General features: G+C 40.3%; 1 protein-coding gene across 2 annotated transcripts in view; it reads right to left on the reverse strand.

Moving 5' to 3' along the window:
• Positions 1-23,729, reverse strand: part of LOC116903730 (broad substrate specificity ATP-binding cassette transporter ABCG2) — a 56,232-nt gene that overhangs the window by 14,464 nt on the left and 18,039 nt on the right. Inside the window, exons 2-10 of one of the 2 annotated variants that reach the window (XM_032906411.1) lie at positions 23,197-23,415; positions 14,340-14,399; positions 13,515-13,629; positions 12,806-12,958; positions 11,167-11,324; positions 8,858-9,009; positions 6,954-7,058; positions 4,295-4,545; positions 1,040-1,122 (exon numbers count right to left, since the gene is read on the reverse strand). In XM_032906411.1, coding sequence (XP_032762302.1) covers positions 1,040-1,122; positions 4,295-4,545; positions 6,954-7,058; positions 8,858-9,009; positions 11,167-11,324; positions 12,806-12,958; positions 13,515-13,629; positions 14,340-14,399; positions 23,197-23,396 — 1,277 coding nt within the window. In that variant the 5' untranslated portion in view covers positions 23,397-23,415. Of the gene's footprint in view, positions 1-1,039; positions 1,123-4,294; positions 4,546-6,953; positions 7,059-8,857; positions 9,010-11,166; positions 11,325-12,805; positions 12,959-13,514; positions 13,630-14,339; positions 14,400-23,196; positions 23,419-23,729 lie in introns of both variants that reach the window. The other variant, XM_032906412.1, reaches the window with a different exon arrangement.

Consider the following 23,729-nt stretch of genomic DNA (forward strand, 5'->3'; position numbering starts at 1 on the left):
GGGAGGCTATTGGTGAAGACTAATTGTAATGGTACACCTCAGCATATTGTAGATGCCAGTACCAAGGTATGACCATCAAGACCAGCAGCAGTCGTGGAGTGGAGTCAACAGAGCCTAGAGAGTCCTACAGAGGGCAGAGCTAGACATGTGAACCAAGCCCTTTGGAGGAGCCCAGAAGATCATACATAGATACTAGATTCTGGAACAAGAAGATGTGAAGTTAAGGTTGCCTTAAAGACAGATCCCAAGATATTAAAGATGCCAGCGCCACAGAATACCTGCTGAGGAAGACTGATAACAGGGAGTGGAACCAGACCAGGAAAAGAAATTTGTTGCAGTCAACAAAGATGCAAAAGGACTTGGAGATCTGAAGACTGCTTTGCCATCAGCCATGGAGATGCAGAGTTTCCCATCTAGTCACCTGTCTTGCTTTGGGGATTACAGTTAAGTGATTGGATGAAGCTCTGATGAAACTTTGAACTCTGAACTTTAACATTGTTGAGGCTGCTATAGACCATGGGGACTTTGGATGTTGGACTAAATGTACTTCTTTTACTACAATATGGCTAGGGATGGCCCCCATAGACTCATGTGTTTGAACAAGCCTATGAGGGCCAGGGAATGGAATGTGATGGTTTATATATGCTTCACCCAGGGAGTGGAACTATTAGGAGGTGTGGTCTTATTGGAGTAGCTGTGTCAATATGGGCCTGAGATTTAATATTATTCTCCTAGCTGCCTGCCATGGTGTCCATTCACAATAGTAAAACCCTACTTAAGACATCAACTCATTCCTACCCACTAAGAAACAGTGACATTTACCCAGAACATTTATTATATTTAAATCTGTAATCAATATTCATAAGCTTAAAGAAAGTAACAATGTTTTATCAAAACTAAGATCTAAATTTGGTTGTTTTTTTCCTCTGGAATAGATTTCTGTACTTCTTTTCCAAAACATATTTTCTATTCTTCTGTTAAGAATTAATACATGCTAATTTTTATCCTTCAGAATGGGCAAAAATCCAAATTTACTTACCTATTTTGCATTCCAGTGGGATCATTTTTCAGACCAAAGTAAAGGGCACCAATAATCAGTCCCAGTATGACTGTAACAATTAACTTTCAAAAAGAAATGAAAATAAAAGAATTTCCATTAGAGGTTAAAATGCTTGCACATTATTTATTATTTTAAGATACATGTACAAAATCCAATCTCATAAACACTTTAGACACTTGGTTACAATAGGCTCCTGATAAAATATGTTACAGTATATGTTACTAGACTGCTTTCTAGATTAATCTGAAAATCAAAGCATGTGCAGTCAGGGAGCTGACAAGTCAGCCAAGTAGGCCCTAAGATCTACCAATCATGGGCAGTGAAGTGAGACACTGGATCCCTGTATGGTGGTGGTACATAGGGCAACCTCAAGAGGTTGTTTTGAGAACAAACCAAAGTCCAAGAGTCTAAAAGTTTTTAACTGAAATGAACTAAGCTTTCCTGCTAATGAACAAAAAGTTTCACACAAGAGGTTCAAATGAAAACACATCTTTTCTGTTAATGTTAAAGATTAAAAAAACTAAAGCACCCAGCCAGAAATTCTGACAATGGAATTTTGGATGCTAAAGAAGTAAGGAAGTAAGATTTCCACCTACGTGAGCTCTGGAGAGTCCATGGCTGCATGGGAATGTAAAGTGTCATGTCACAATAAACAAACAAAAAATCCATCCATCCATCCATCCATCCATCCATCCATCCATCCATCCATCCATCCATCTTGTTTCTCTGGGGTTATCCAAGCTTCCATTACCTGTTTCCTCTTTCTCTGCTTCTCCATCAACATCACCAAGTCATGCATCTATGGTCACCACAACACACCTGAGTTGCTAATTCTCTACATCCTCACATACATACCCAGTCTGTGCACACTGCTCCCAAGGAGACTGCATCGGGATCACTTTGGAGAAAAATTCTTTTAAGGATGATTAAACAGCAAGACATGTAGTTTGGAATAGTGAGTTCTCTGAAAATTATAGTTTGGAAGACGACACTTACTTATATATGTGCAAACTATGTATAGACAGAGCTTTCAGAATTTACTCTGTAAGCTTGACCTGCTTATAAAAGTGATAATAATGATATTATTTATTTAGAGGATTCTATTGATTAATATTTTATTCACAGGTAATTTTAAAATGTAAGAAATATTCATCTAAAGAAAATGAAATATTCATTTACATATTTTGGATTTTCAAAGCTCAAAAAGAATCTTAAAACTTTAACAGTAATCACAATATAAAGTGCAGCTTGAACAGAACTAAAACTGGGTATAAACATACATTTTTAATGTTCTATGTAGCTGCATCAATACAAACATATTTGTGTGTATGAAAAAATCCAAGTCTTCTGGTTCAAAACATGAAGTGCGTGCACTCGAGTGTTGGTGTGTGTGTATGCGTGTACACATGTGTTTGTGTGAATGTGTGCATGTGCACGTGCACATACACACTAGTGTACATAAAAGCAGACACTCAAGGAGGACAGAAGTGTCATGTCAGCTCCTAGTGGAGTTTGAGTTATACGTGACTGATGTCTCTGATGAGGGTGATGGGATGAACTTTAGTCCTCTAAAAGAGAAGTATATGCTCTTTAACTCCTAAGGTATCTCTCGTATGACAAAGTAATTTGTGAAGGCCATATCTGGCAAGAAGCAAGGTAAATTAGAAAAAGAGAATCATGATCTGTGAAAACTGGTTTGGAAATACCATATTCGGGAAAGAATTACAAATCTCTTTGCTATTAAGGTATAAATTTAGGATAGGGACACCCATTCTCTTGGCATATTTTTATAACTTTCCTACCTAACCCTAAGCAGGCCAAGGTTATAAAATAAATTCTGAAATCTCTATCAATACACAGTTTGCACATATATAAGCAAGTGTAGTCTTCCAAAGTATAATTTTAGGATACTTACTATTCCAAACTACATACTTTTTTTTTTTTTTTGGCATTCAAACTTTCTATACTCACACTGCAAGTATCCCCCTTAGCATGCTTGCTAAAGGCTTCCATATTCTAAAACCAACCCTAGTCATCTCTGAAACTTACTCTCAAAATGATTATCTCCTATGATCCCGTCAGTCTTTCACTATGTGTAACTGTTATGATGGCTAGTCTGGGTTGTCCACTTGGCATAGCTGGGAAAATAGAACCTCCATTGAGAAATCACCTCCATCACAGTGGTTTATACACAGTGGCTTACACACATGTCTTAGGGGCATTTTCATTACTGTTAAATTATGGAGGAGTGATCATCCCACTGTGGGCAATGCCAATCCTGGGCAGGTAAGCCTGAGCTACAGAAGAAAGCCAGGGGAGACAAGTCATAAGCAGTGGTCCTCCATGGTCTCTGCTTGAGTCCCTCCATAACTGACTATAACCTGTACTTTTTCCCCCAGAGTTGCATTTCCCCTGTGTATTACCACAGCAAATAGAAATCAAACTTGAAACAGCTATGTTAAGTCTTGTACAATGGAACAAAGGAGACTTTCTATGAGTTTTTGGTATTTCTGACTTTTGTAGTTTTGAACCAAAGGGTTACAAAAAATTCTTCACAAATGTTATTGTCTCTTTAGTCAAATGTACTGATCCATCTTTTTCAAAGTATGTTCTGAGTGACTATGGTTAAAAAATGCGAGTTTGAGCTAGGCATGGTGGTGTAGGTCTCTAATCCCAGCATTTGGGAGTCAGAGGCAGGTGGATCTCTGTGAGTTTGAAGCCAGCCTGGTCTACAAAGGAAGTTCCAGGATAGCCAGGGCTACACAGAGAAACCCTGTCTTGAAAAGCCAAAAACCAAAACAAACGAAAAGCAAAATAAACAAACAAAAAGAGTTCATAGCCAGCTCTTAATGAGTCTACAAGAGACAAATATAGCTTACAAATGGATTAGGCCAGAAAAAGCATTAGCATATTAGACTAAATTTTTTATACAGAAAACACATTCAGTCCAAGATCTTGAAAATATAACCACATCTGGTTATATGCCAAGTCTAAATTGTAGTAAATAACTAACTGGTTCAAACCAAAGCTCAACTATTTCAAGCAAAAGAAAAGATTTATTATCATAACACTGTAAAATACTGTATCAACAGAGACGACAAAGTTATAGAAGGATAAGTAGAAAATAAATAAAATCCTGAAACAAATAGAATAGTAGGAGAAGGAGAAGATGAATCAGAAGCCAAGCTCCTCCTTGTGAATATTTCATAGCACAGCCAGCATTTGTTGGGTTACCTGAGCTACAGAAGCTTGAGGATTCCCGAGCAGGTTTTTAAATGAACGCCTGGCAATCCATCTGAGCTGATGACAGAACGAGGTAACATATACAGGCTCTCTGAAGGCTGATGATCCTTTCTTTTTCTGAGCTACTGGAAGTTGATCTAATTCAGCTTTTGTTTCTCCATAGATGGTGGAGTTGATATAAAACTCGGCTAAATTTTCTATTATTGGCTTCTCTCTCTTGGAAGGCTCTTCTGTCTTGTTTGCTTTGGATAAAGAAGTGAAATATTAACAATTAACAACAGATTTAACTCACTTTTCTATGGTTCCATAATTATATAATCCCTTAATCCTACATTTGTGTGTGTGTGTGTGTGCGTGTGTGTGTAAATAAACACCAGCTGGTCATGTGTTGGAACATAGTCAAGGAATGGAGTGATATAAGGAGAATTCTGAGTGCTTGTAAGAACACTCCAAGCAAACAAGAGTCATGTTGCTACTCAGTGCCCCATGTCTGTTTCTCCCTTGGGGTAGTTAGTCCTGTTGCATACCAGGCTTGCATGGAGGGATGGAAGTTTAGCTGGGAGTGGGTGGACGCAATGAAGGAGTGTGTGGGCAAAGAACACACTTGGCAATAGTTTTGGCAAACTGACTCATTTATTGAGGCAAAACGGGATATTTATGCCCTTGGGAAGGTGGCCAGGGTCTTTGGGGCAAAGTGTGTGTGGCCATGTACCACTGACCAGGGCAGGGTGTTGGAAGACTCTTCATCTGCATAATCAGGGGTTGTCCTTGTGGGGTGGGGGACACCTTATAAATCAAACAAAGAGGGAAGCCTGATACCTGTCAAGGTAATAAATTTTTACTAGGGTTGATGTGGGAAAGCCAGCTTCATAGCACCAGGCTGGAAGAGAGAAGATAGCCAACTCCTGCCATCCTCATGATTGAGGTATCTGAGGTCAAAGCTCTCTTGACCTTCCATAACCCTGGGCCATTAAGACACACATTTTGTGACCTTAGTTCCTTCAAAACATGGACTTGTCCTTGGAATATGTTTTTGTGCTTCTCACAGGTACAGTGGATAGGAGTTTACTTCAGATTAGTTATTATTGCTTGTTGTTACTCAATGAAATGTTTAAACTATCTTTTATAGCCCTCTATGGAAAATCACATTTTTGCCACGTGCAATTTGTCCTTGTGATTATGTGTAGCCTGAACTCATGAGAAATCTACTAATGTGACCTTTCTTAACCCTCAAAGTGAACTATCTGAGACTCTGAATAAAGCTAGTAGACATGAGTCTACCATATTCATTGGCTCCATTTTCCCAGGTTCCACTTCCTCTGGAGCAGTGAGCGGCATTGTGCAACATGCCCTTAATCTCGGCATTCAACTGTCAGAAGCAAATGAATCTCTGAATCTCAGGCCAGCCTGATCTACATAATGAGCCCAGGCTAGTCAGGGCTACATTGTAAAACCCTCTCAAAAGAATAAAATTATTTACTATAATTAGTTTACATATCAAGGAAAAACAGCTGAGCTGTACAGAGTGACATCTTATGGATACAGAAAACTGTAATAATATATGTATTCACAAACACACACATAAATTTTGACCCTCATTATTTAAATAGACATTATACTGCACAGAGTTAGAATTCATTTTTAAAAAGATTCTGGTCTTTGCCTTCTACGGACAATGCTGATCTTGTTTTTTGTTTATTTTGAGATAGCATCTCACTATATAGCCCTAGTTGGCCTAAAACTTGCTTTATAGACCAGACTGGCTTCAAACTCACTGATAATCTGCCAGCCTGCGCCACTCAGTGCTGGGATTAAAGGTATGAGCCATTATGTATAAAATACTTGTGATGGCTAATCTTGGTTGTCAACTTGACTATATCTGGACTTAACTAATACCAAAGTGGCTGGGTACACTCTTAGGGGATTTTTCTTGATTGATTCATTTCAGGTGGGAAGGCAAACGCTAAATTCGGATCCCTTTTTAGGGAAGTAGGCAGATGTACCTTAAATATGGGCCATACTTTTTGATGGTATCCTATATAAAGGACATGGAAGATGGAGGCTTTTGCTTCTTGCCTGCTTGCCCTCACTCTCACTAGCCAGTTTATCTATCCTGCTGCTGCGGCATTAGAGCCGACTTCTTCAGGATTCCAGCATACACTGAAGACCAGCCGAGACATCCAGCCTCATACTCAACAACTATGAGATTCCTGGACTTCCTGTTTAGACAGCCATTGTTGAACTAATTGGACCACAGCCTGTAAGCCTCTCATACATACATATGTACATATATATAGACATACATATACATACATACATACATACATTGATTCGGTGCTCTAGAGAACCTTGACAACACTGTTAAAAATGACCATTTTAATTGAAAATTTGCCTTAGAACTGGTACTTTAAGAAAAATGCCCATTTACAAATTAAATTTAAAAACACTCATAGCAATTACAGAAAACTGTCTATTGACTGTTTTCACATCACTGAATTAACATGAATTTTAAAGACACGATTTTTGTTTTAAGGTAGGATCTCACTATGTAGTCCTGGCTGGCCTACAAAAGCATGCTTTAATAAGACACACTACTGTGCTTCAATCAAACAATTGGACACCAACGTATGAATCTACAAGATTTATATACCTTCATGGTCTTGTTCCCCTCTGTTTAACATTACAGCCGAAGAATCTCCGTTGATGACATCAAGGAAGAAGTCTGCAGGGTTGTTGTAGGGCTCGCAGTGGTAACCTGCAAGAGAAGGCAACACAAGGACACACGACCCTGATGGTCTTGGAATAGAGAAGGTTATTCAGATGAGGCAGGGGAGGCTTGGGAAGGCAGAACGCGCCAAGTTCTCCCCATTCTCACTCTCCCTTCCCTTCACCAACACATCCTTTTCTCATATGCTTAACAAATACTCCAATAATTCCAGAGGAGCTTTGGACACTTGAGAAACTCATGCATTGGTATATATCATAAATTATGAGCCACAGAGGACTATTGACATGCTCTGGTACTCACTAGTCTTCTGTCCAAGGTCTAAATCCAAGTCAAAAGAAAGACAGACAGACAGACAGGGAGGGAGGGAGGAAAGAAGGAAGGAAGGAAGGAAGGAAGAAAGGAAGGAAGGAAGAAAGAAAGAAAGAAAGAAAGAAAGAAAGAAAGAAAGAAAGAAAGAAAGAAAGAAAAGAGAAAACATTAACTGTTCTTGTGCTCTCTGACTTCAAGGTGCGCATGTCATCATTATTTCTTCAGTTACTAAGTGGAGAGATTCTAATTCTTTTCTGTCATTCTCAAGAGAACATAGACAGGACAGCACACTTTAGCTCTGGTCTCAACTTTACAGTTCTCCCAAACTGGCCCAACGCCTATTTCAAATTCATAGCTACTAACTCCCCACTTATTTAGGCTCAATTATTCTATTTTTTCTTAAAAATTATTTTTGATGTATATGGGTATTTTGCCTGCACATATGCCTGTGTGCCACACGTGGGCCTGGTACCTGCAGAGCCAGAAGACAGGGGATCTCTGGACTGAAGTTACAGAAGCTTGGGAGCCACCATGTGAGTGCTAGGACTCAAACTAGGGTTCCCTGCAAGTGAAGACAGTGCTCTTAACCAAGGTATGCTCGATTATTTTAAATGATAGATTAATTTTTAAAAATTAAGAATGATACTATTTTAAAGTGCATATGAGGTTATAAAGAATCATTTATAATCATAGCCAGGTATCTCTAAAATGAAAAAGATTATATATACTGAATTTAAAAAGACATTACAGGGCTGGAGAGATGAGCACTTGTTCCTACCGAGAACCTAGGTTTGGTTTTCAGCACCGTATCGCAGCTGAGAGCTATCTGTCACTCCAGTTCCCAGGGGACACAGTGCCCTGTTCTGACCTCTGAGGGCACCAGCCCTACATATGATGCACATAGATACATGCACACAAAACAATTCATACACATAACAAGTGAAGTACATAAATCTAAAAATAAAATCACAGACATCAAAAGTGCAGGCTCATCAAAGTGAGATTGGGACTAGTCATTCTAATAACAGGTCACTCGGATCCACTCACAGACTAAATTATCAATCTCAAATTACAAGAATGCTAAGTGTCCTTTCCATGACACCCCCACCCTCACCCCAGTTAAAGCACAGCATGATCGCATACCTGGGAGCTTCTGAAAACGGACCTGTCATGTAGCTAAGGAGACAACAATCCTAGTCTTTCCAAAACTGTTCAACTGACCAAACTGCTAGGTGTGAATCTCCTCATAACTACTGAGTTTTCAGGAAAAGCCACCATGATTGGGGAACTGAAGAAGCGTAGGCCCAGTCAATGGATATACTGAGGCACAAATGACCCAGATATTCAAAGAGCACAAGAAGTTAATAGTCTATACAAACAAGCACACAGTGAAGAGAAACACTAACACAAAACTGAGCAAAGGTACTTTAAAATGGAGGAACCATGGTTAAACTAAACCCTCTGCTCTATCCACAATACTGTGAAGGAAGGACCTACCACATGGAAAACAATTATACCTGCTGATGCAAAGTACTCCAAGGCCTTCTGTGCTGGCCCATGAAACATGAGTTTCCCAGAAGCCAGTAAGGTGAGGCTGTCAAACAACTTAAAGATGGAATACCGAGGCTGGTGAATGGAGAAGATGATGGTCCGACCCTGTTTAGACATCCTACGTGACAAGAAGGAAAAGGATGAGTCATTAAGATTCTGATTCTTACATTTATTGTTGAAGAGTACTTTATTCCCCTGTTGGAACATCTGTCCCAATTTCAACTTGATTTTCTCCTATACACATATAGCTATGTGCTTGAGATCATCGTTTCATTCTACATATTTTTAAGTATCAAACTATATGCAAGGAAAATGAAACTTGATGCTTTTATGGAAAACAAGAGCAGCTGGAAGTAGAGCACTCTTGGAGACCAGTTGTAAATAAAGTGTTTAGCATGTGAGAGGCCTTGGACATGATGCTTAGAAACAAACAAAATCCAAGTCAAAAAAATCCTGCTAGGATTTCTTAAGAAAGGAACTTGCAGAATAGATTCCATTAAACATTAGAATGTTGGCTGTCAAATGCAGACACTGGGACGGTCTTCACAGATACACACACACACACACACACACACACACACACACACACACACACTCACACAAGAAAGGTAAAGAAAGGCTTTTATTAGGGTGTGGAAACACATACAACAGGACGCACAGAGAGGAGGACCCTTTGCTTGTAAATGCAGAAGCCAAGAGTGAGTTCTAGGACTACACAAACTTTGTCTTGAAAAACAAAAGCAAACAAACAGACAAACAAATACCCCACCACCACTACCAATAATACCCCACCAAGCCAGAATATCAATAATTGAATAATTAAGATAGACTATAGAATAGGAGTTACTGTATACCAAATACAAAGTGTAAAGCTCAGTCTGAAGTTTATCAAGTAGAGTATCAGGGGCCACCTCAAAGGGGTGGCTGGAGGAAGAAAAGACACCCAGTGTAGAAGAACGCACCAAATAAACTGTAACATAAGGTCTACTCAGGAAACTATAGGTCAGTTTCAGAGCAAGCAAGCATCAGTCCCCCTACCCCCCACCGTGTGTCTGTGTGTGTGTGTGTGTGTGTGTGTGTGTGAAAAAGAGAGAGACAGAGAGAGACAGAGACACAGAGAGACAGAGAGAGAGAGAGAGAGAGAGAGAGAGAGAAAATGTGTGTATAGAGATATTAGATGAAACGAAGTATAGAGAATGCAGCAAAATTTATAGACCCAACCTAGGTTTCAATATCTGAGAAATGTATAAACAAATGGTGATATAAAAATCTGACATTTGCAAGAAAGTTGATTTAAATTGGAGAAAAATCATGTTAAGTCAATTAAACCTGTATCATAAAGACAAATATCCTGTCTTCTCTCATCTGGGTTCCTATATTTTATAGATATATACCGTCATGCATGTATATATGACATAAAATTAGTGAGACTGTCTAGGGGGCAAAAAAGCACAGGAGTGGCAATGTGAAATGGGGAGAGAGGAAGAATAGAGGGGTGTGCTCGCCACACACCATATTTCTGTAAAAATGTCCTTATGTAACACAGTAGCATGGTACAATGATTATGTGCAATGAAATTTAAAGCCCAAAAGGAAGAAGAGAGAGTATAGTAAACAGACCCAGGATGAACACTCAGTCAGGAACTATAAGATCTGGAAGGCCATAGGGAGGAACCTGGAGAAAGCAGAGCTGTGTGAGGCCTGATCCTCAGAGCTGGTCTGAGGTTTAGGGACATCAGAATGACCACATGCTCTCAGGGTCCCCAGGGAAGACTCCCAGGCTTCGCTTCTGACCTTCAGAAGCAATGTCTGCACATCAGACTGCAGGTGGTGAGTTTGCACAGGAGTGCAGATTTCTGTTGTTAAGCTACCTAGTCTGTGGTGCTTTGCTGTAACTGTATGCTACCTATGTACAACCCTAAAATAACTGGGTTTGTGTGTCTATTTGATGTTCTAGACATATCAGGCATGTTGTCTTGGGTCCAATGGCTGTCCCCTCCAGCCAGATTCTGTCACCAGCTATAGTCAGGTCTCATTCTCTCGTTCCCAGATCCCTTGTCCATGCCCAAGATCCTCCAAGACCCTCTTGCTATTTAAAACAACAACCCAGCCCCACCACAGCCATCACTCTCTATACTCTTATTAACCATTCTTAATATCTCTTCTGTCCCTTAAACAGAGGAAGACATCTGTTGTTTACCCCTGTGCAAAGAATATATAGTGCCACAAATAAGTGACTTGATGGTGAATAAATGAAAATGTCTTGTAGCATTTACCTTTTCAGGAGCAAAAGGACAGCATTTGCTGTGCTTGAGTCCAAACCAGTTGTGGGCTCATCCAGGAAGAGGATGGAAGGGTCAGTGATCAGTTCCATTCCTATGCTTGTCCTTTTTCTTTCTCCTCCAGAGATACCACGGGTAAACTGAGTTCCAACCTAAAGCAAGTGCCATCTTTGTCAACAAGAGTGAACATGGTTGCCATCTTTTGGTAGACAGACCAAATGGTGCAGCCCTGATTGTCTCCACATGTCTCTTGTAAGCACACACCCACCACCTGCCTCCTGTGGAGACGCTTTACTGTGTTCACTGTGAAGACCACTGGTCTATCAAGAGCAAAATACCTGGGGGGAGGTAGTTTCTTTTTTATCAGATGAGTAAACTGAGGCTCTGATTAGAGCTGCAAGGCGGCCTGACCTCACGTGATGTCCGTGCTTTGAAGAGTTTGTTATTCCTCAGAAGCCATCCAATTTATTTTGTCTGTCATCAAGTCAGCTAGCTTCAGGAATCCATCTGTCTCAGCCTCCCCAGGGCAAAGACTACATGTGAGCACCACCACAGGAGGCTGGCTTTACACGGGTACTAGGGACTGAAGTCAGGTCCTGGTGCTTGCAAGCAGGTTACCAACTGAGACACAGGTAAGACAGAGGAAAGGGAAGCACACTGGGCATAGTTTACTACCGTCCAGCACCTAAAGCCTGCTATCTGCCCAGTGGTCCCTAAGTGGACTGACACTGGGGGGGTGGGAGTGGGGGAAACAGAGAGTTCCCATTCTACCACGCCATTTTAAGTGCTTTTCAGTTTCCGAGTTGATGCAAGTATATTTTTCCCAACAAAATAACAGTACATGAATGACTGCTAGCAAGTACCAAGAAACGCAACAATTCCTCACAATCGTCACTACCCATGGCCTCTAAGGAATTAAATAACCATGGGCAGGAGGGTTAAACTACAGTCATTGTATTTTCACTGATGCCCAAATGTCTGCTCAGCCAAAACTAGACAGACTGGTGATTTAAAAAGCTCACCCACTGTCTCAATTCCTCTTCTTGATCCTAATTCACATTCCAAAGGAGAAGCACCTTCTTACTCTTTGTTACTCTGTTACTAACGCAGTCTGGCATGTAGGAGTCTGACAAATGCTGACAGTAGGTAAGGAAGAAAGGAGAGGTAGAAGGAAAGGAAGAGAAACACAACGATCAAGGAAAGACTACAGAAAAGTAACAAACTGTAAGTAAGTCCTAATGTGACCAAATGGAAACTTGGACGCTAAATCACAGCAAAATGTTGTATACAGAGCAAGAACCTTTGGATTCTTGTCTTTCTCGTGTCACAACTATTCCTCAACAAGCAGCAGAGTACTTAGTGCCAAGCTCTGACTAGACAGTGAGGGTATGGAAGAGAATATGGAAAAAGCCAGATGAAGAATGTGTTTCCCTGCTGACCCACCATTATTCATTTTTGTTTCTCTGTTTCTTCATCTTAGTTTCTATCTTATTTTATAGAGCCAGTTACTTTCTCATCATCTAGTACAGTGGTTGCTTTTAGTCATTTAGACATTATAGAAAACTTTTAATTAACGTTATATTCCTTCCCCAGGGCAATTTCCTGGCTATAATAATATGAGGGGTTTTCATACCTTGGAATCTGCTACTTTGTCCAGGCCTAACTCTTTAATGATCGTGTTAATCCGTTCATTTTTTTCATGTGTCTTCATAGTTTTTGGAAGGCGAAGAGCTGCTGAGAACTGTAAGTTTTCTCTCACTGTCAGGGTGCCCATCACAACGTCATCCTTAAGGCAAGGTGGCATTTTAGTGAGATACAGGAGTCTTTCCATATCAATGACTTGAGTATACACAGTCCAATCCATATACACAACACAGTAAGGTAAAACTACAAGTTTAAAACTTGTGGCTACCGGTAAACCACAAGTTCTCTCAAGTCGCAGTGACTGCATGGACGGACACATGCGAAGCTCCATGGCATCGTTCTTATCACCCAGCTACACACCCTAACAGGACACTTGCAAAAGTCCTACTACCCATCTCAGGGCTACCTGATGGGAGGATTTGGGAAAGACATCAACGATGGAAAGAAAGAAAGTGCACGATGAGTAAACCTTGTGCTGTTGGAATTATAGAGCAGCCAGAGCTGATGCCACTGCCCCACGAGTGTCATAATTAGGTATACTGTCTTCCCCTTAATATCACTGCCAGTGTAGTGGATGATTATGAAAACCTGATGCAAATACACAGATGCCGTGAGCATGTTATATATTCAATTGGAAGTAAACTATACTCTAGGCAAATATACTTGCACATATATTGTCCAAATCTACTAATACTCACTTGAACCACATAACCTGAACTGCATTTGAAATTGGCAGGTTGAGGTGCCCCGTTTATCAAAACATCTCCAGATAATCCCCGTGGGTCTTTCCTTGCTGCTAGGACATCTAGCAACCTGTAAAGAACACACATGTTATGAAGGATTTTTTCCTTCAACACAGGCCATATGGCTTAGCTGTTCTAAATGCAAATTTTGCTATTTGATATGCTTACAGTGTAAAAACAAACTTATAGGTTGAGCTTAGTGGTGCACACCTTCCCTCTCAGCATTCAGGAGGCAGAGGCAGGAGCATCTGTGAGAGTTCAAGGCCAACTCAGACTACTTAGTGAGTCCTAAGATAGCCAGGCCTACAAAGCTGAGGTCCTATCTCAAAATCAAACAGGAAAAACAAAAGTAAAACCTTTACATGTTTAAAGTTCTCAGCTTCCTTTTCATTATGTGCTACAGCAAAACCCAAAATATAAAATCAAGAAAACACTGGTTTATATACCTTGGGATCGCAACCAAGGCAAAATGTTGCTTAACAAATACAAGAAATTTCAATTAGACCTTCTCTACATGTCTTCATTTTTAGCATTCCTTTATCCTTTTTCCTCCTTACTAGTGTATGATATGGCCTTCCACATATGCCAGTCACGTCCACATGTACTAGAGTTAACCTAGTAAGTCATTCTGGTCCTTGGCACAAAACCATGTGCTAATTTAACCCCATATTATCCACAGTACCCAAGACACATATGCTGCAAATAATGAATTAACCTCTGCTTATGTGAATGGGATCTTAATGAAGAGAAAAGGCTTATTTATTTGTATGTTATACTCACGAAGACTTGCCTCCGCCTGTGGGTCCCAGAATAGCATTAAGACCAGGTTTCATGATCCCACTAGAAACAAAACCATATTGTATTAATCCTGTATTTTACATGCAGTTCTATAAACTTACTGTCTGCACTGAAAACACTAATAAAGAAAGATGGAATTGCAAACCCACACAGCCTCTTAAAGTTAAACTAAGAATCACTGATACTAGAAGGCTAATCTAAGGGCTATCAACCACAAGTACCAGTAAGAAAAGGGCTATCAACCACACCAAGTACCAGTAAAGAGGAGTTTGGTCCTTCTCAATTCCTTTCTTTTATTATTGTTTTGTAATTCTCTCTTGAAACAATTTAATCTTTTGGAAATGGCATAGTCAATATTCCAGGTTCCCTGATGCTGAGTTGGGACACAACTCTAGTTCAGGCTGTGCTTATCATGCATGGGGCCCTGGACTCAGTCCTAGCAACAGCAAATGAAGGTCTTTTAAGTAAGAAAGATTCTAATATAAGATTCTTAAAATAACAGATTCCTGAAACAAGGAAGGAAGACTTCCTTTTAACCAATATAAAATGCACAACAGTTTTTGAGTAAAGCTAGTGATTAGTGCCTTTAAATTGTTTTCATGTACAATTGATACTTGAAGATTACCAGTGGAAAATATCATTACTAAAATATAATCAGATTAAAAAGTCTTAAACTGAAATCTCCATGTTAGGACAGAAGCAACACCAGTCCTTAATACTAAAGTAAAACATGTCAGATAGGCAAGACAGCTCAGTGGGTAAAACACATGACTATGCAAGTCTGAGGACCAGGTTGATCCCCAGAATCCATGGTAGAAGGAGAGAACTGACTCCCAAAGTTGTCCTCTGACCTACATATGTGTGCCCTGGTCTGTTTGTCTGTCTCCTTTTCTCATAACATAAACACACACACAGACACAGACACACACACACACACACACACACACACAGACACACACACACACAGAGACTCACACACACTCACACATAGTAAGTTTGAAACAATGAAAATTGTGTTAATAATTAGAGAGGCTAAACACAGTCTTGGAAGAGGTCACCTTCCCTGTGAAGTGTTTAATGACTTAAAGACACGCAATGCACAGCCATTCATTTCAACAAAGTAAATGAATATTTAGATTGAGTAAGACAGACAATCACAGCAATGTTGACTGTGACAATACCTAAGAAAGTATGAATTTTATCCCAACAGTGACGAGCGTGATGGCTAAAGAAAATAAACAAGAGAAAGGAGAAGTAAGAGAAGCCCATTACAGCTGCACAGGAACGGTAAAGAGAGGCCGCAATTGTCCCATACAATACCCTCTGTCGTATTCAGAGCCTAGACCTGTGAAGTAGATAGAGATGTATTCCCCAGAACAGAGGATCTGTTCCCTGCACTTAAATCCGAAAGAAACTCACCATTTATTGCCTGATACCTGATGCATCTCAATTATATGAGGGCAGGTGGGGATTAAGGTGAAATGTGTCTTTTACTTTGCTTGTTAACTGATGTAGCTCTGTGAAATGCCAGAGAAATGTAACAACAGGTCACTAAGCCTCAATCAAGTTGTAGCACAGAAAAATCTTATTCTTTTATTGTGTTACCCCTCCCACACACTGTCCAACATACAGACACAGAGATGCCAGGGTAAATTTTCAGTGTGCGCATATTTATAGGTTTTGATGTATGATCTGTATTCACAGTGACCTTGCACCTGCTTCTAAAATGAACAGAACCTTTATTCAGTAAGGATTCACTGCCATGAAACTATTTCAGTATTTAAGAACACCTACTCATATAAAAACTAAGACACCTGGGGTGATTTAAACAGCATGATATGCTAGGATGGTTTAATAGGTCTCTGGTGGTTGGCTTATATTTAAACTAAGTTCTAACATTAAAGAAAACAATAGAGTTGGATTCCGAGAGTTCTAACCTGAGGCCGCGGCTAATTCCAACCCTGCTTACTCATCACTGCTTGCTGGATGTTATGGACACAGAGACACTCTTGATCACTCCATCTTAGCAGATGGAATAAGCTAAGAAAACAAGCAGATAAATGAAAAAGTGAAGTCTGGGTCCTCCTGGATCTGCACGCTGTAGCTGGTCACCTCTTTCCTGTCTTCCTCAATGGTGTGATTTGAACAGAGCTATGTTTTCAGAGCTGTTATCGGCTTTCGTGCCACGATGCCAGGGCTTGGTTACCAGCCTGCTGTATGGCTAATAAAGCTGAACGTTCATGCTATCTGCCTTTGTAGAAAGTATGTGCTGATGACCTTTGCTCCACTCCATGACCAACCTTTTAACTACCCCACCCTCCCCTCTGGCCTTCTGTCGTCCCTCTCCAGCCATTTCCTACTCTGTTTACTGCTTTACAGCCTCGCATGCCCGATTGACCTTCCAGTAAGAACTGTGACTCAAGGACTTCGCTCACTTTTCCGAACACACAAACTGAAAGCTCGGAGGATCCTGTCATTTTCAGTGCGTTGTACTGGAGAACAGTCAACACTACTTCCGTCCTGTGTCGCTTATAGACAGTTTTGAAGGAGGGCCATTTCCCCCTCCACAGATACTCAGAAATACAAGCACACTTCCTCAATTCTGATACCCATCCCTCCAGTTCACAGCAAGCTGCTTCTGTTCTGTCTTTTCATCCTGTCACAGCAGAAATCAACACTGTGAAAGTACTACAGGTCCTAAGTGAAATCTAAAGTTTCTGAGTACAGGAAAAAAAATAATCTGTGTACATCAAAAACCTAGAAGAACTCATTCAAAACTTATTGAATAAAGGAATCTACATTTGTATTATTGAGACTTTTGTATGAAGATTGTTTCTAACACTATAATCCAGATCAGCACTCCTGTGTAGCTCTGACTTGTCTTCAATGCATAGAAATCTTCCTGCCTCAGCCTCCTGACTGGTGAGATTGCAGGCTGAGACTTCTAAAAACACCATTTGTACTGAATACAAACAAACAAAGCAAAAACAAGCCAGGAATTAAGATGTTATTGATAAATGTCATCTTTATGTCATGATGTATCACTTAAAACTAAGTTCTATTAATAAAACAAAAAAGTACAACTTAGTGACTATGAGTATCTGTCCAGAAAATTTAGTTTTATATTCTCGTGTGTGACTTCTTATTCAAATAATGTACTAATCCTTTCTAATAGAGGGATGTGGTGTGCACATCTTTAAGCCCAGAACATGGGACACAGAAAGGAAGATCAGGAATTTAAGTCATCCTTGATTTAATGGTGAGTTTGAGGTTAATTTGGTATTCACTAAACCTTGCTTCAAAAGCCAAAAAACCCAACATTAATAATAATAACAACTTCTACTCACTTCTATTAGACTTCTTCTCTTCCCTGTCTCAGTAGGAAGATTACCTAAGTCCTACCCTGCCAATACCAGCACCCAAGAACAGGAACTCAAAGAGGGTGGGCAACAAAAACAAGATAGTCACAAGCTAGACAGATTGTTACTTATCTGTATTACTCCTAGTAGTAATACTACTACTGCTCTGGACAGAATAAGAAAATTGAGCTGATTGGCAAGTACATTAAGAATAATGAAGACTGGAGATGAGTCTTAGTCATAGAATACTTCTCTTGTATGTCCATGGCCCTGGAATTAATCCTCAAGAGAAAAGGGCTTGGGGGATGGAGAGGAATGTTAGGCAAGTTTAATACATCTTGATGGGAAAGAAAACAGGCAAATTCAGAACAAATATAAAGTCTGAGGTTATAATTGATACATTAATGAGGAGTTACATGTTATCTATATACAGACAGCTACAGAAAAGCACAGGTAGGAAACTTCCAGTACACATGAGAGTAGACTCCACTAACTCCCCCTTCACCAGCGCTTTACCCAGGAATAACTTCTATTGCTCCACCTAACAAGCTCTGTGTGCATCTGAACATAAGAGGTTTTTTCAAACAAAAGTATGTGTATGTCTCTGTGTTTCTATACATGCACACAGACACACACATATACACACACACACACAAATAGACATCAGCTGAGTGCAAGTCATGGGCAGGGTTAGTAACCAGTGATTCTGAAACTTCTTCCTATATTAAAGAAATACTAAAATAAAGGAATAGCCCAAGGTCGCAAAGGAGAGGTGGAAATTACCCTGAAAGTTTCCCTGCCACCAAATTGGGAACAAAAGGAGCACCCACCAACACTATAGTGACAGTGACGGTCTATGACACTCTACTTAGTTCCCTGTTAATGCCTCACTGACGCTGCTGTCCTCACTGTCTAAAGACAGAACTTTAGTTAGTTAGGGTTAGGGTGCATTGCTGCTGAAGACTAGTGAGGAAAACAGAGATTCAGGAGTATATACACTTGTGTTAGTTACTCTTCTATTGCTGTGATATACAATACCATGACCAAGAGCAACTTAGGTTTTATTTTGGCGTATGATTCCAGAGGGCAAGATATCCACAACAGCTGGGAAGGCATGGCAGCAGAATCCAGAAACTGAGAGCTCATATCTCAACTGCTCCCAGAAAACAGATAATGTAAGAAGTGAGGTAAGGCTATAAATCCTCAAAGCCAGCCTACTTCCTCCAACAAGTCTCCACTTTCTAAAGGTTCTATAACCTCTCCAAACACTGCTACCAACTGGGGATGAGGTGTTCAGATTCAAGGGCCTGTGGGGGACATTTCCTGTTCACAACAGTAAATGAAGGAAGAAATGACACAGCTTTTCCCAAGAGAAATACAAACTATGAGATTATGTTCACCGAAAAGCACCTTTTGCCAGCCCTCACAGTAGAGCTGGGTCCAGACAGGTGTCATCTCAGAGTCTGTAACTCACAAATAGATGTTTACTGAGGAATAGGGTTCTGGAAGAATGTCAGGACACTCTTCCATATAGTACCTACCAATCAGGTACAAAGAGTCAAATTGTAACATTCAGGTGCAGCTTAATAGATAATAACATCACCAGGTAATCAACTTTAATATCACAAGCGGATGAAACAGCATGTTGGGAGAAACAGAAAGCATCAGGTTGCAGAAAAATAAAACCACGGATGTGGGAGTCCATCAAGTGTGAGGAATCTTCAGAGGCACGACTGCCTTGGTCATGGGGCTACTACAGTTCCCCCTGCCTGCTGCTGGTCTGTTACGGTAAAATTAAAATAAAAATGGCTTTCTTTTATCCCACACTTGGTTTGGCACAGTAGTTCCCCAAGATATCTGTTAGATAGCTTCATCTCAGTCAGTAAAGCGTCTCGCCCGCTTAGCTCTATCCCATATCACACCACCGATGGCTACTCTCCGAGCCTGGCAAGAATCTCTCTACCCATCCAGTTCCCAAGGCAGGTTGCCACCATGCCAGACATACACATCCCGACTGCATGGGAGCCCAGTGTCTCCAGCCACCACACACTCTCTTGAATTCAATTAAATCACCACATGAAAGAACACACAACACAATAACCTCTGATCCAATTAATAAGATAATTGCCCACCTAGAAATACAAAGCCCTGTACACACCCATCCATTAATAATATTAATAACAACCTGTAAATGTGCAGAGAGGAATTTTAACAACCTCCTCCATGTTCTCTCAGCTGTCCTCCTCCTGCTCCTCTTCCTCCTAAAATCTTTCTTCTGCCCATCCTACCTTCTTGTCCAATGACAGGCCTCATTCTATCTTGTACCTGCCTTCACCTGCATAATGACATCATCCTACACTGGTCAACTGAAGGATTCCATGAGAAGGTCCTCTTTCTAACCCACTTGCACTGGAGGAACTGGGAATAGAAGAGTGCCAAGGAGATAGCCTAGTTCTACAAGGATCTCGCAAACCACTAATGGCAGTGGGTATAGGGAGACAGTGAGGACAGCAGCGTTAGTGAAGCAGTAACAGGGAACTAAGTGGAGTGTCATGTGCCTACAAGTTTAATTCTGAAGTTATTTCAAATAAGTTGCTTAACAATCTTCCCAAGGGTATAATGAACTCCCCTTGCCACCCCCACATATACTGGGATGTACAATAGACACACATGTCCTGGGATGGCAATTTCTTCCAGACATCTTCAAGCCCTGGAGAAGAAAAGCTCACATGTTGAGTATTGAGTATGGAGACTAAGGTAGCATAGGAGAAAGATCATACAACAGAGAGGAAATCCTTTGGCATCTCATGAACAGATTCTCTCTGGTTTTCTTCTCACACAGGAAAAGAAACAATGATTCAAAGAAAAACTTATTACTATTAGGTTCTTTTTAGAATTTAGCCACCATTTTGAATGGTGATAGCATTATTAAACACAAACAAACAAACAAAAAAAGTCACGCAAGCAATCCTTAAAGCCAGCAGACAGGAGAAAGATTAGAAAGCCTGCAAGCAAAAAAAAAAAAAAAAAAAGGAGAATGACCTTTGAAGTCATGACCATTTCAGATCTTGAAGCTCGAACTAGATACAGTGAGCGTGAATACTAATCCTAGCTGTCCCTTTAATGGTAAAGAGAAAGGAAAAGCAAGATTTGTCTATACTTCATTACTCTAGGGGATACTAAGACAACTCCTCCTTTGTTAATACCCCATGCCATTCTACCACGCTTATGGAAGACTGTGGAGCTGAAGAGTCTGGAGCACAAGATACACTCAACATATTGAGCCATTTCCTTTACTGGCTGAGAAGAATCACAAGATTCTGGCAGCATGGTTCAGTGGGAGAACACCTGTCCAGCATACGCAGAGCTCTAGGTTTAATCCTTGACATTGCACACATAACACGCATACATCCGTGTAGAGTACCAGCTCATAGTATGCACTGTAAATCTATTCAAACCGTGGTTATCCAAATAATGTCACCCTTATCTTTCAATACAAACATGAAGTGATGGACTGTGTGCCTCTGTGTGTGCATGAGATACTGCGGGCTGAACCCACAGCCTTGTATATGATTGACAACCTACCTATTGCTAAACTACATCCTAATTCCGAGATTATTATGCTTCCAAACAGTTTTTCATACGTCAGTTCTACCTAAGCATGTACAAAAAAAAAAAAAAAAAAAGCTTTGCACTTGCAGACCTCCTTTTCTTCTTGGTTAGGATGAACTAACAAACAAATGAAAAGAGAAGCACACCAGCAGGTTTGGTCCTGTGGGTAGCTACATTCTGTAATGCTCCTGGCCTCAGGCCAACCCAGTCTCAGAACCTCATCATTTTTCTTCTACCTACACCCAAAACTTCTCTCCCATATTTTGTCATCTTCCTGCTTTCTGGAACAAGTAGGTTGATATTAATAGGGAGAAAATATAGTTCCATATAAAACATCAAGAAAACAGAAATATATGATTCCACATAGGCCTGTAGTTACACTGGGTCAAATAACTCTTATGACTACTGCCCAGCCTAGGAGACAGAAAAGAGGACGCGCTGTCTGAACAAACCCACATTCATTTATCGCTCACTTGTAGATTCAATTCTCTAGAAACCAGGCAAAGAGGAAAAGATAAATGGCAGGGAAGAGGCCAGTGGTGGCAGGTTCTACAGACATGTTCCGCCATTCTCCACTCTAGTTCCTATTTTATCGCTGTATTCTGATTATAAACTCATCCCCTGAGGAAAGAACAAATACCACACACACTAAGTGCTTTTGGAACAGAACTGGCCATACCAAGCTGGAACCCAAAATCCTCATCACTTGGGGCTTAAATGATATAATGTCAGTGAAATGACAATTGCCTTACATGTTAATATTTTCTACCTTTGTTTCTGTTGTTGTGTTTTGGGTTTGTTTGGTTTTGGAGACAAAGTCTCATGTAGCTGAGGATACACATCTGCTACACACGGGGGGTAGGTCTAGCCTTATAAGCTCCTTGGTTGGTAGCTCAGTTTCTGAGAGGCCCCAGAGGTTCTAGAAGGTCTCGAGCTTCTGGTCTTCCTGCTTCCATCTCCCAAGGGCTTGGATTACAAACCTGCTGGCACAGGTTTTATGTGGTTCTGGGAACTGAATTCAGAGCTTTGTGTATGCTATGCAAGCACTCTACAAACTGAGCCATATCCCAAGCGCCTTTACATGTCTTTATTATGGAGGGAAAGTACTAAGTGAATCCTTAAAGACTACAATCTGCTTACCACAAATAAGCCATTCATTAAAACAGGCGTATTTGAAAAACCAAAGGACTGCATTTCTACCTCATTTCTACGAGAATAAAATAGACAAAAAGTACACACATCAAAAAGTGTATTAGCAGGTCTTCTATTTCAAAAATGGGGAAACTAAACCTGAGGTTACATCTTTACAATCAACACATCAAAAACTGCAAAGTCAGACGTCCACCTCTAAAACGTAAGTTTACCAGGCTTCACAAAACGATATATTAAAATGTTCGACTTCTCAAAAATATAAGACCATTTTTTAAGTTTTGACAGTTCCTTTGCAAGTAAAATCTATGCCTAACATGAGAGCAAGTAACTAAGACACTAGTTTAGACAGAAGACATGAAAGGATGCATCTACATACATATGTACAAAGACACGCATCTACATACATATGTACAAAGACATGCATCTACATACATATGTACAAAGACATGCATCTACACACATATGTACAAAGACATGCATCTACACACATATGTACAAAGACATGCATCTACATACATATGTACAAAGACATGCATCTATACACATATGTACAAAGACATGCATCTACATACATATGTACAAAGACATACATCTACATACATATGTACAAAGGCATGAGTTGAAGTCGTCACAGCAACTTGTGAAAGACAGAAATTCTGTAACTGCCTTCATGGTAGATAAACGAAGCAGTCTTCTAAGAGCATTCATACACTTACTTGATATCTGATAGTATTTCTTTCTCAGCTGTTTTCCGGACTAGAAAGCCACTCTTCACTTTCACTCGATAGGTGATGTGATGAAAACTTAGCACATCTCCCTCTGCGAGCGTCCTCGCGCCTCTGGAGCTCATTCCAGGAAGGCCGTTCTTGTTTCTCTGTGACATCGGTACTAACACGTGGTCATTACTAGAAGACATCTTTAGGATCTATGCCTTTCTGCAGAGGGAAAAGCAACAGTTGGTTAATAGTATGAATAAACCAGAGCATCAACACAGACACCAGCACTTTTATTTAGGGCTGTGTGCCTAGATCTCTCCAGCTCAGGATAAGAGAACTTTTAAAACAAGCCTTTAAACCTCTGTTCATCTGTAGATTCCTTTCAAGTGGGCATTCCTCTCATATCACTGTGTGAGGAGCACCTTAGATCAGGTAACATGAACAGACACAGCTCCGAGTGCCTCCCTCTAGCTTTCAAATGCCTAAGGAAGAGGACCTCAACTATATGCAAAGTACTCAGAACTAATCAAGTA

The sequence above is a fragment of the Rattus rattus genome, chromosome 6 (genome assembly GCF_011064425.1).
Source record: "Rattus rattus isolate New Zealand chromosome 6, Rrattus_CSIRO_v1, whole genome shotgun sequence".
NCBI classification, from domain to species: domain Eukaryota; kingdom Metazoa; phylum Chordata; class Mammalia; order Rodentia; family Muridae; genus Rattus; species Rattus rattus.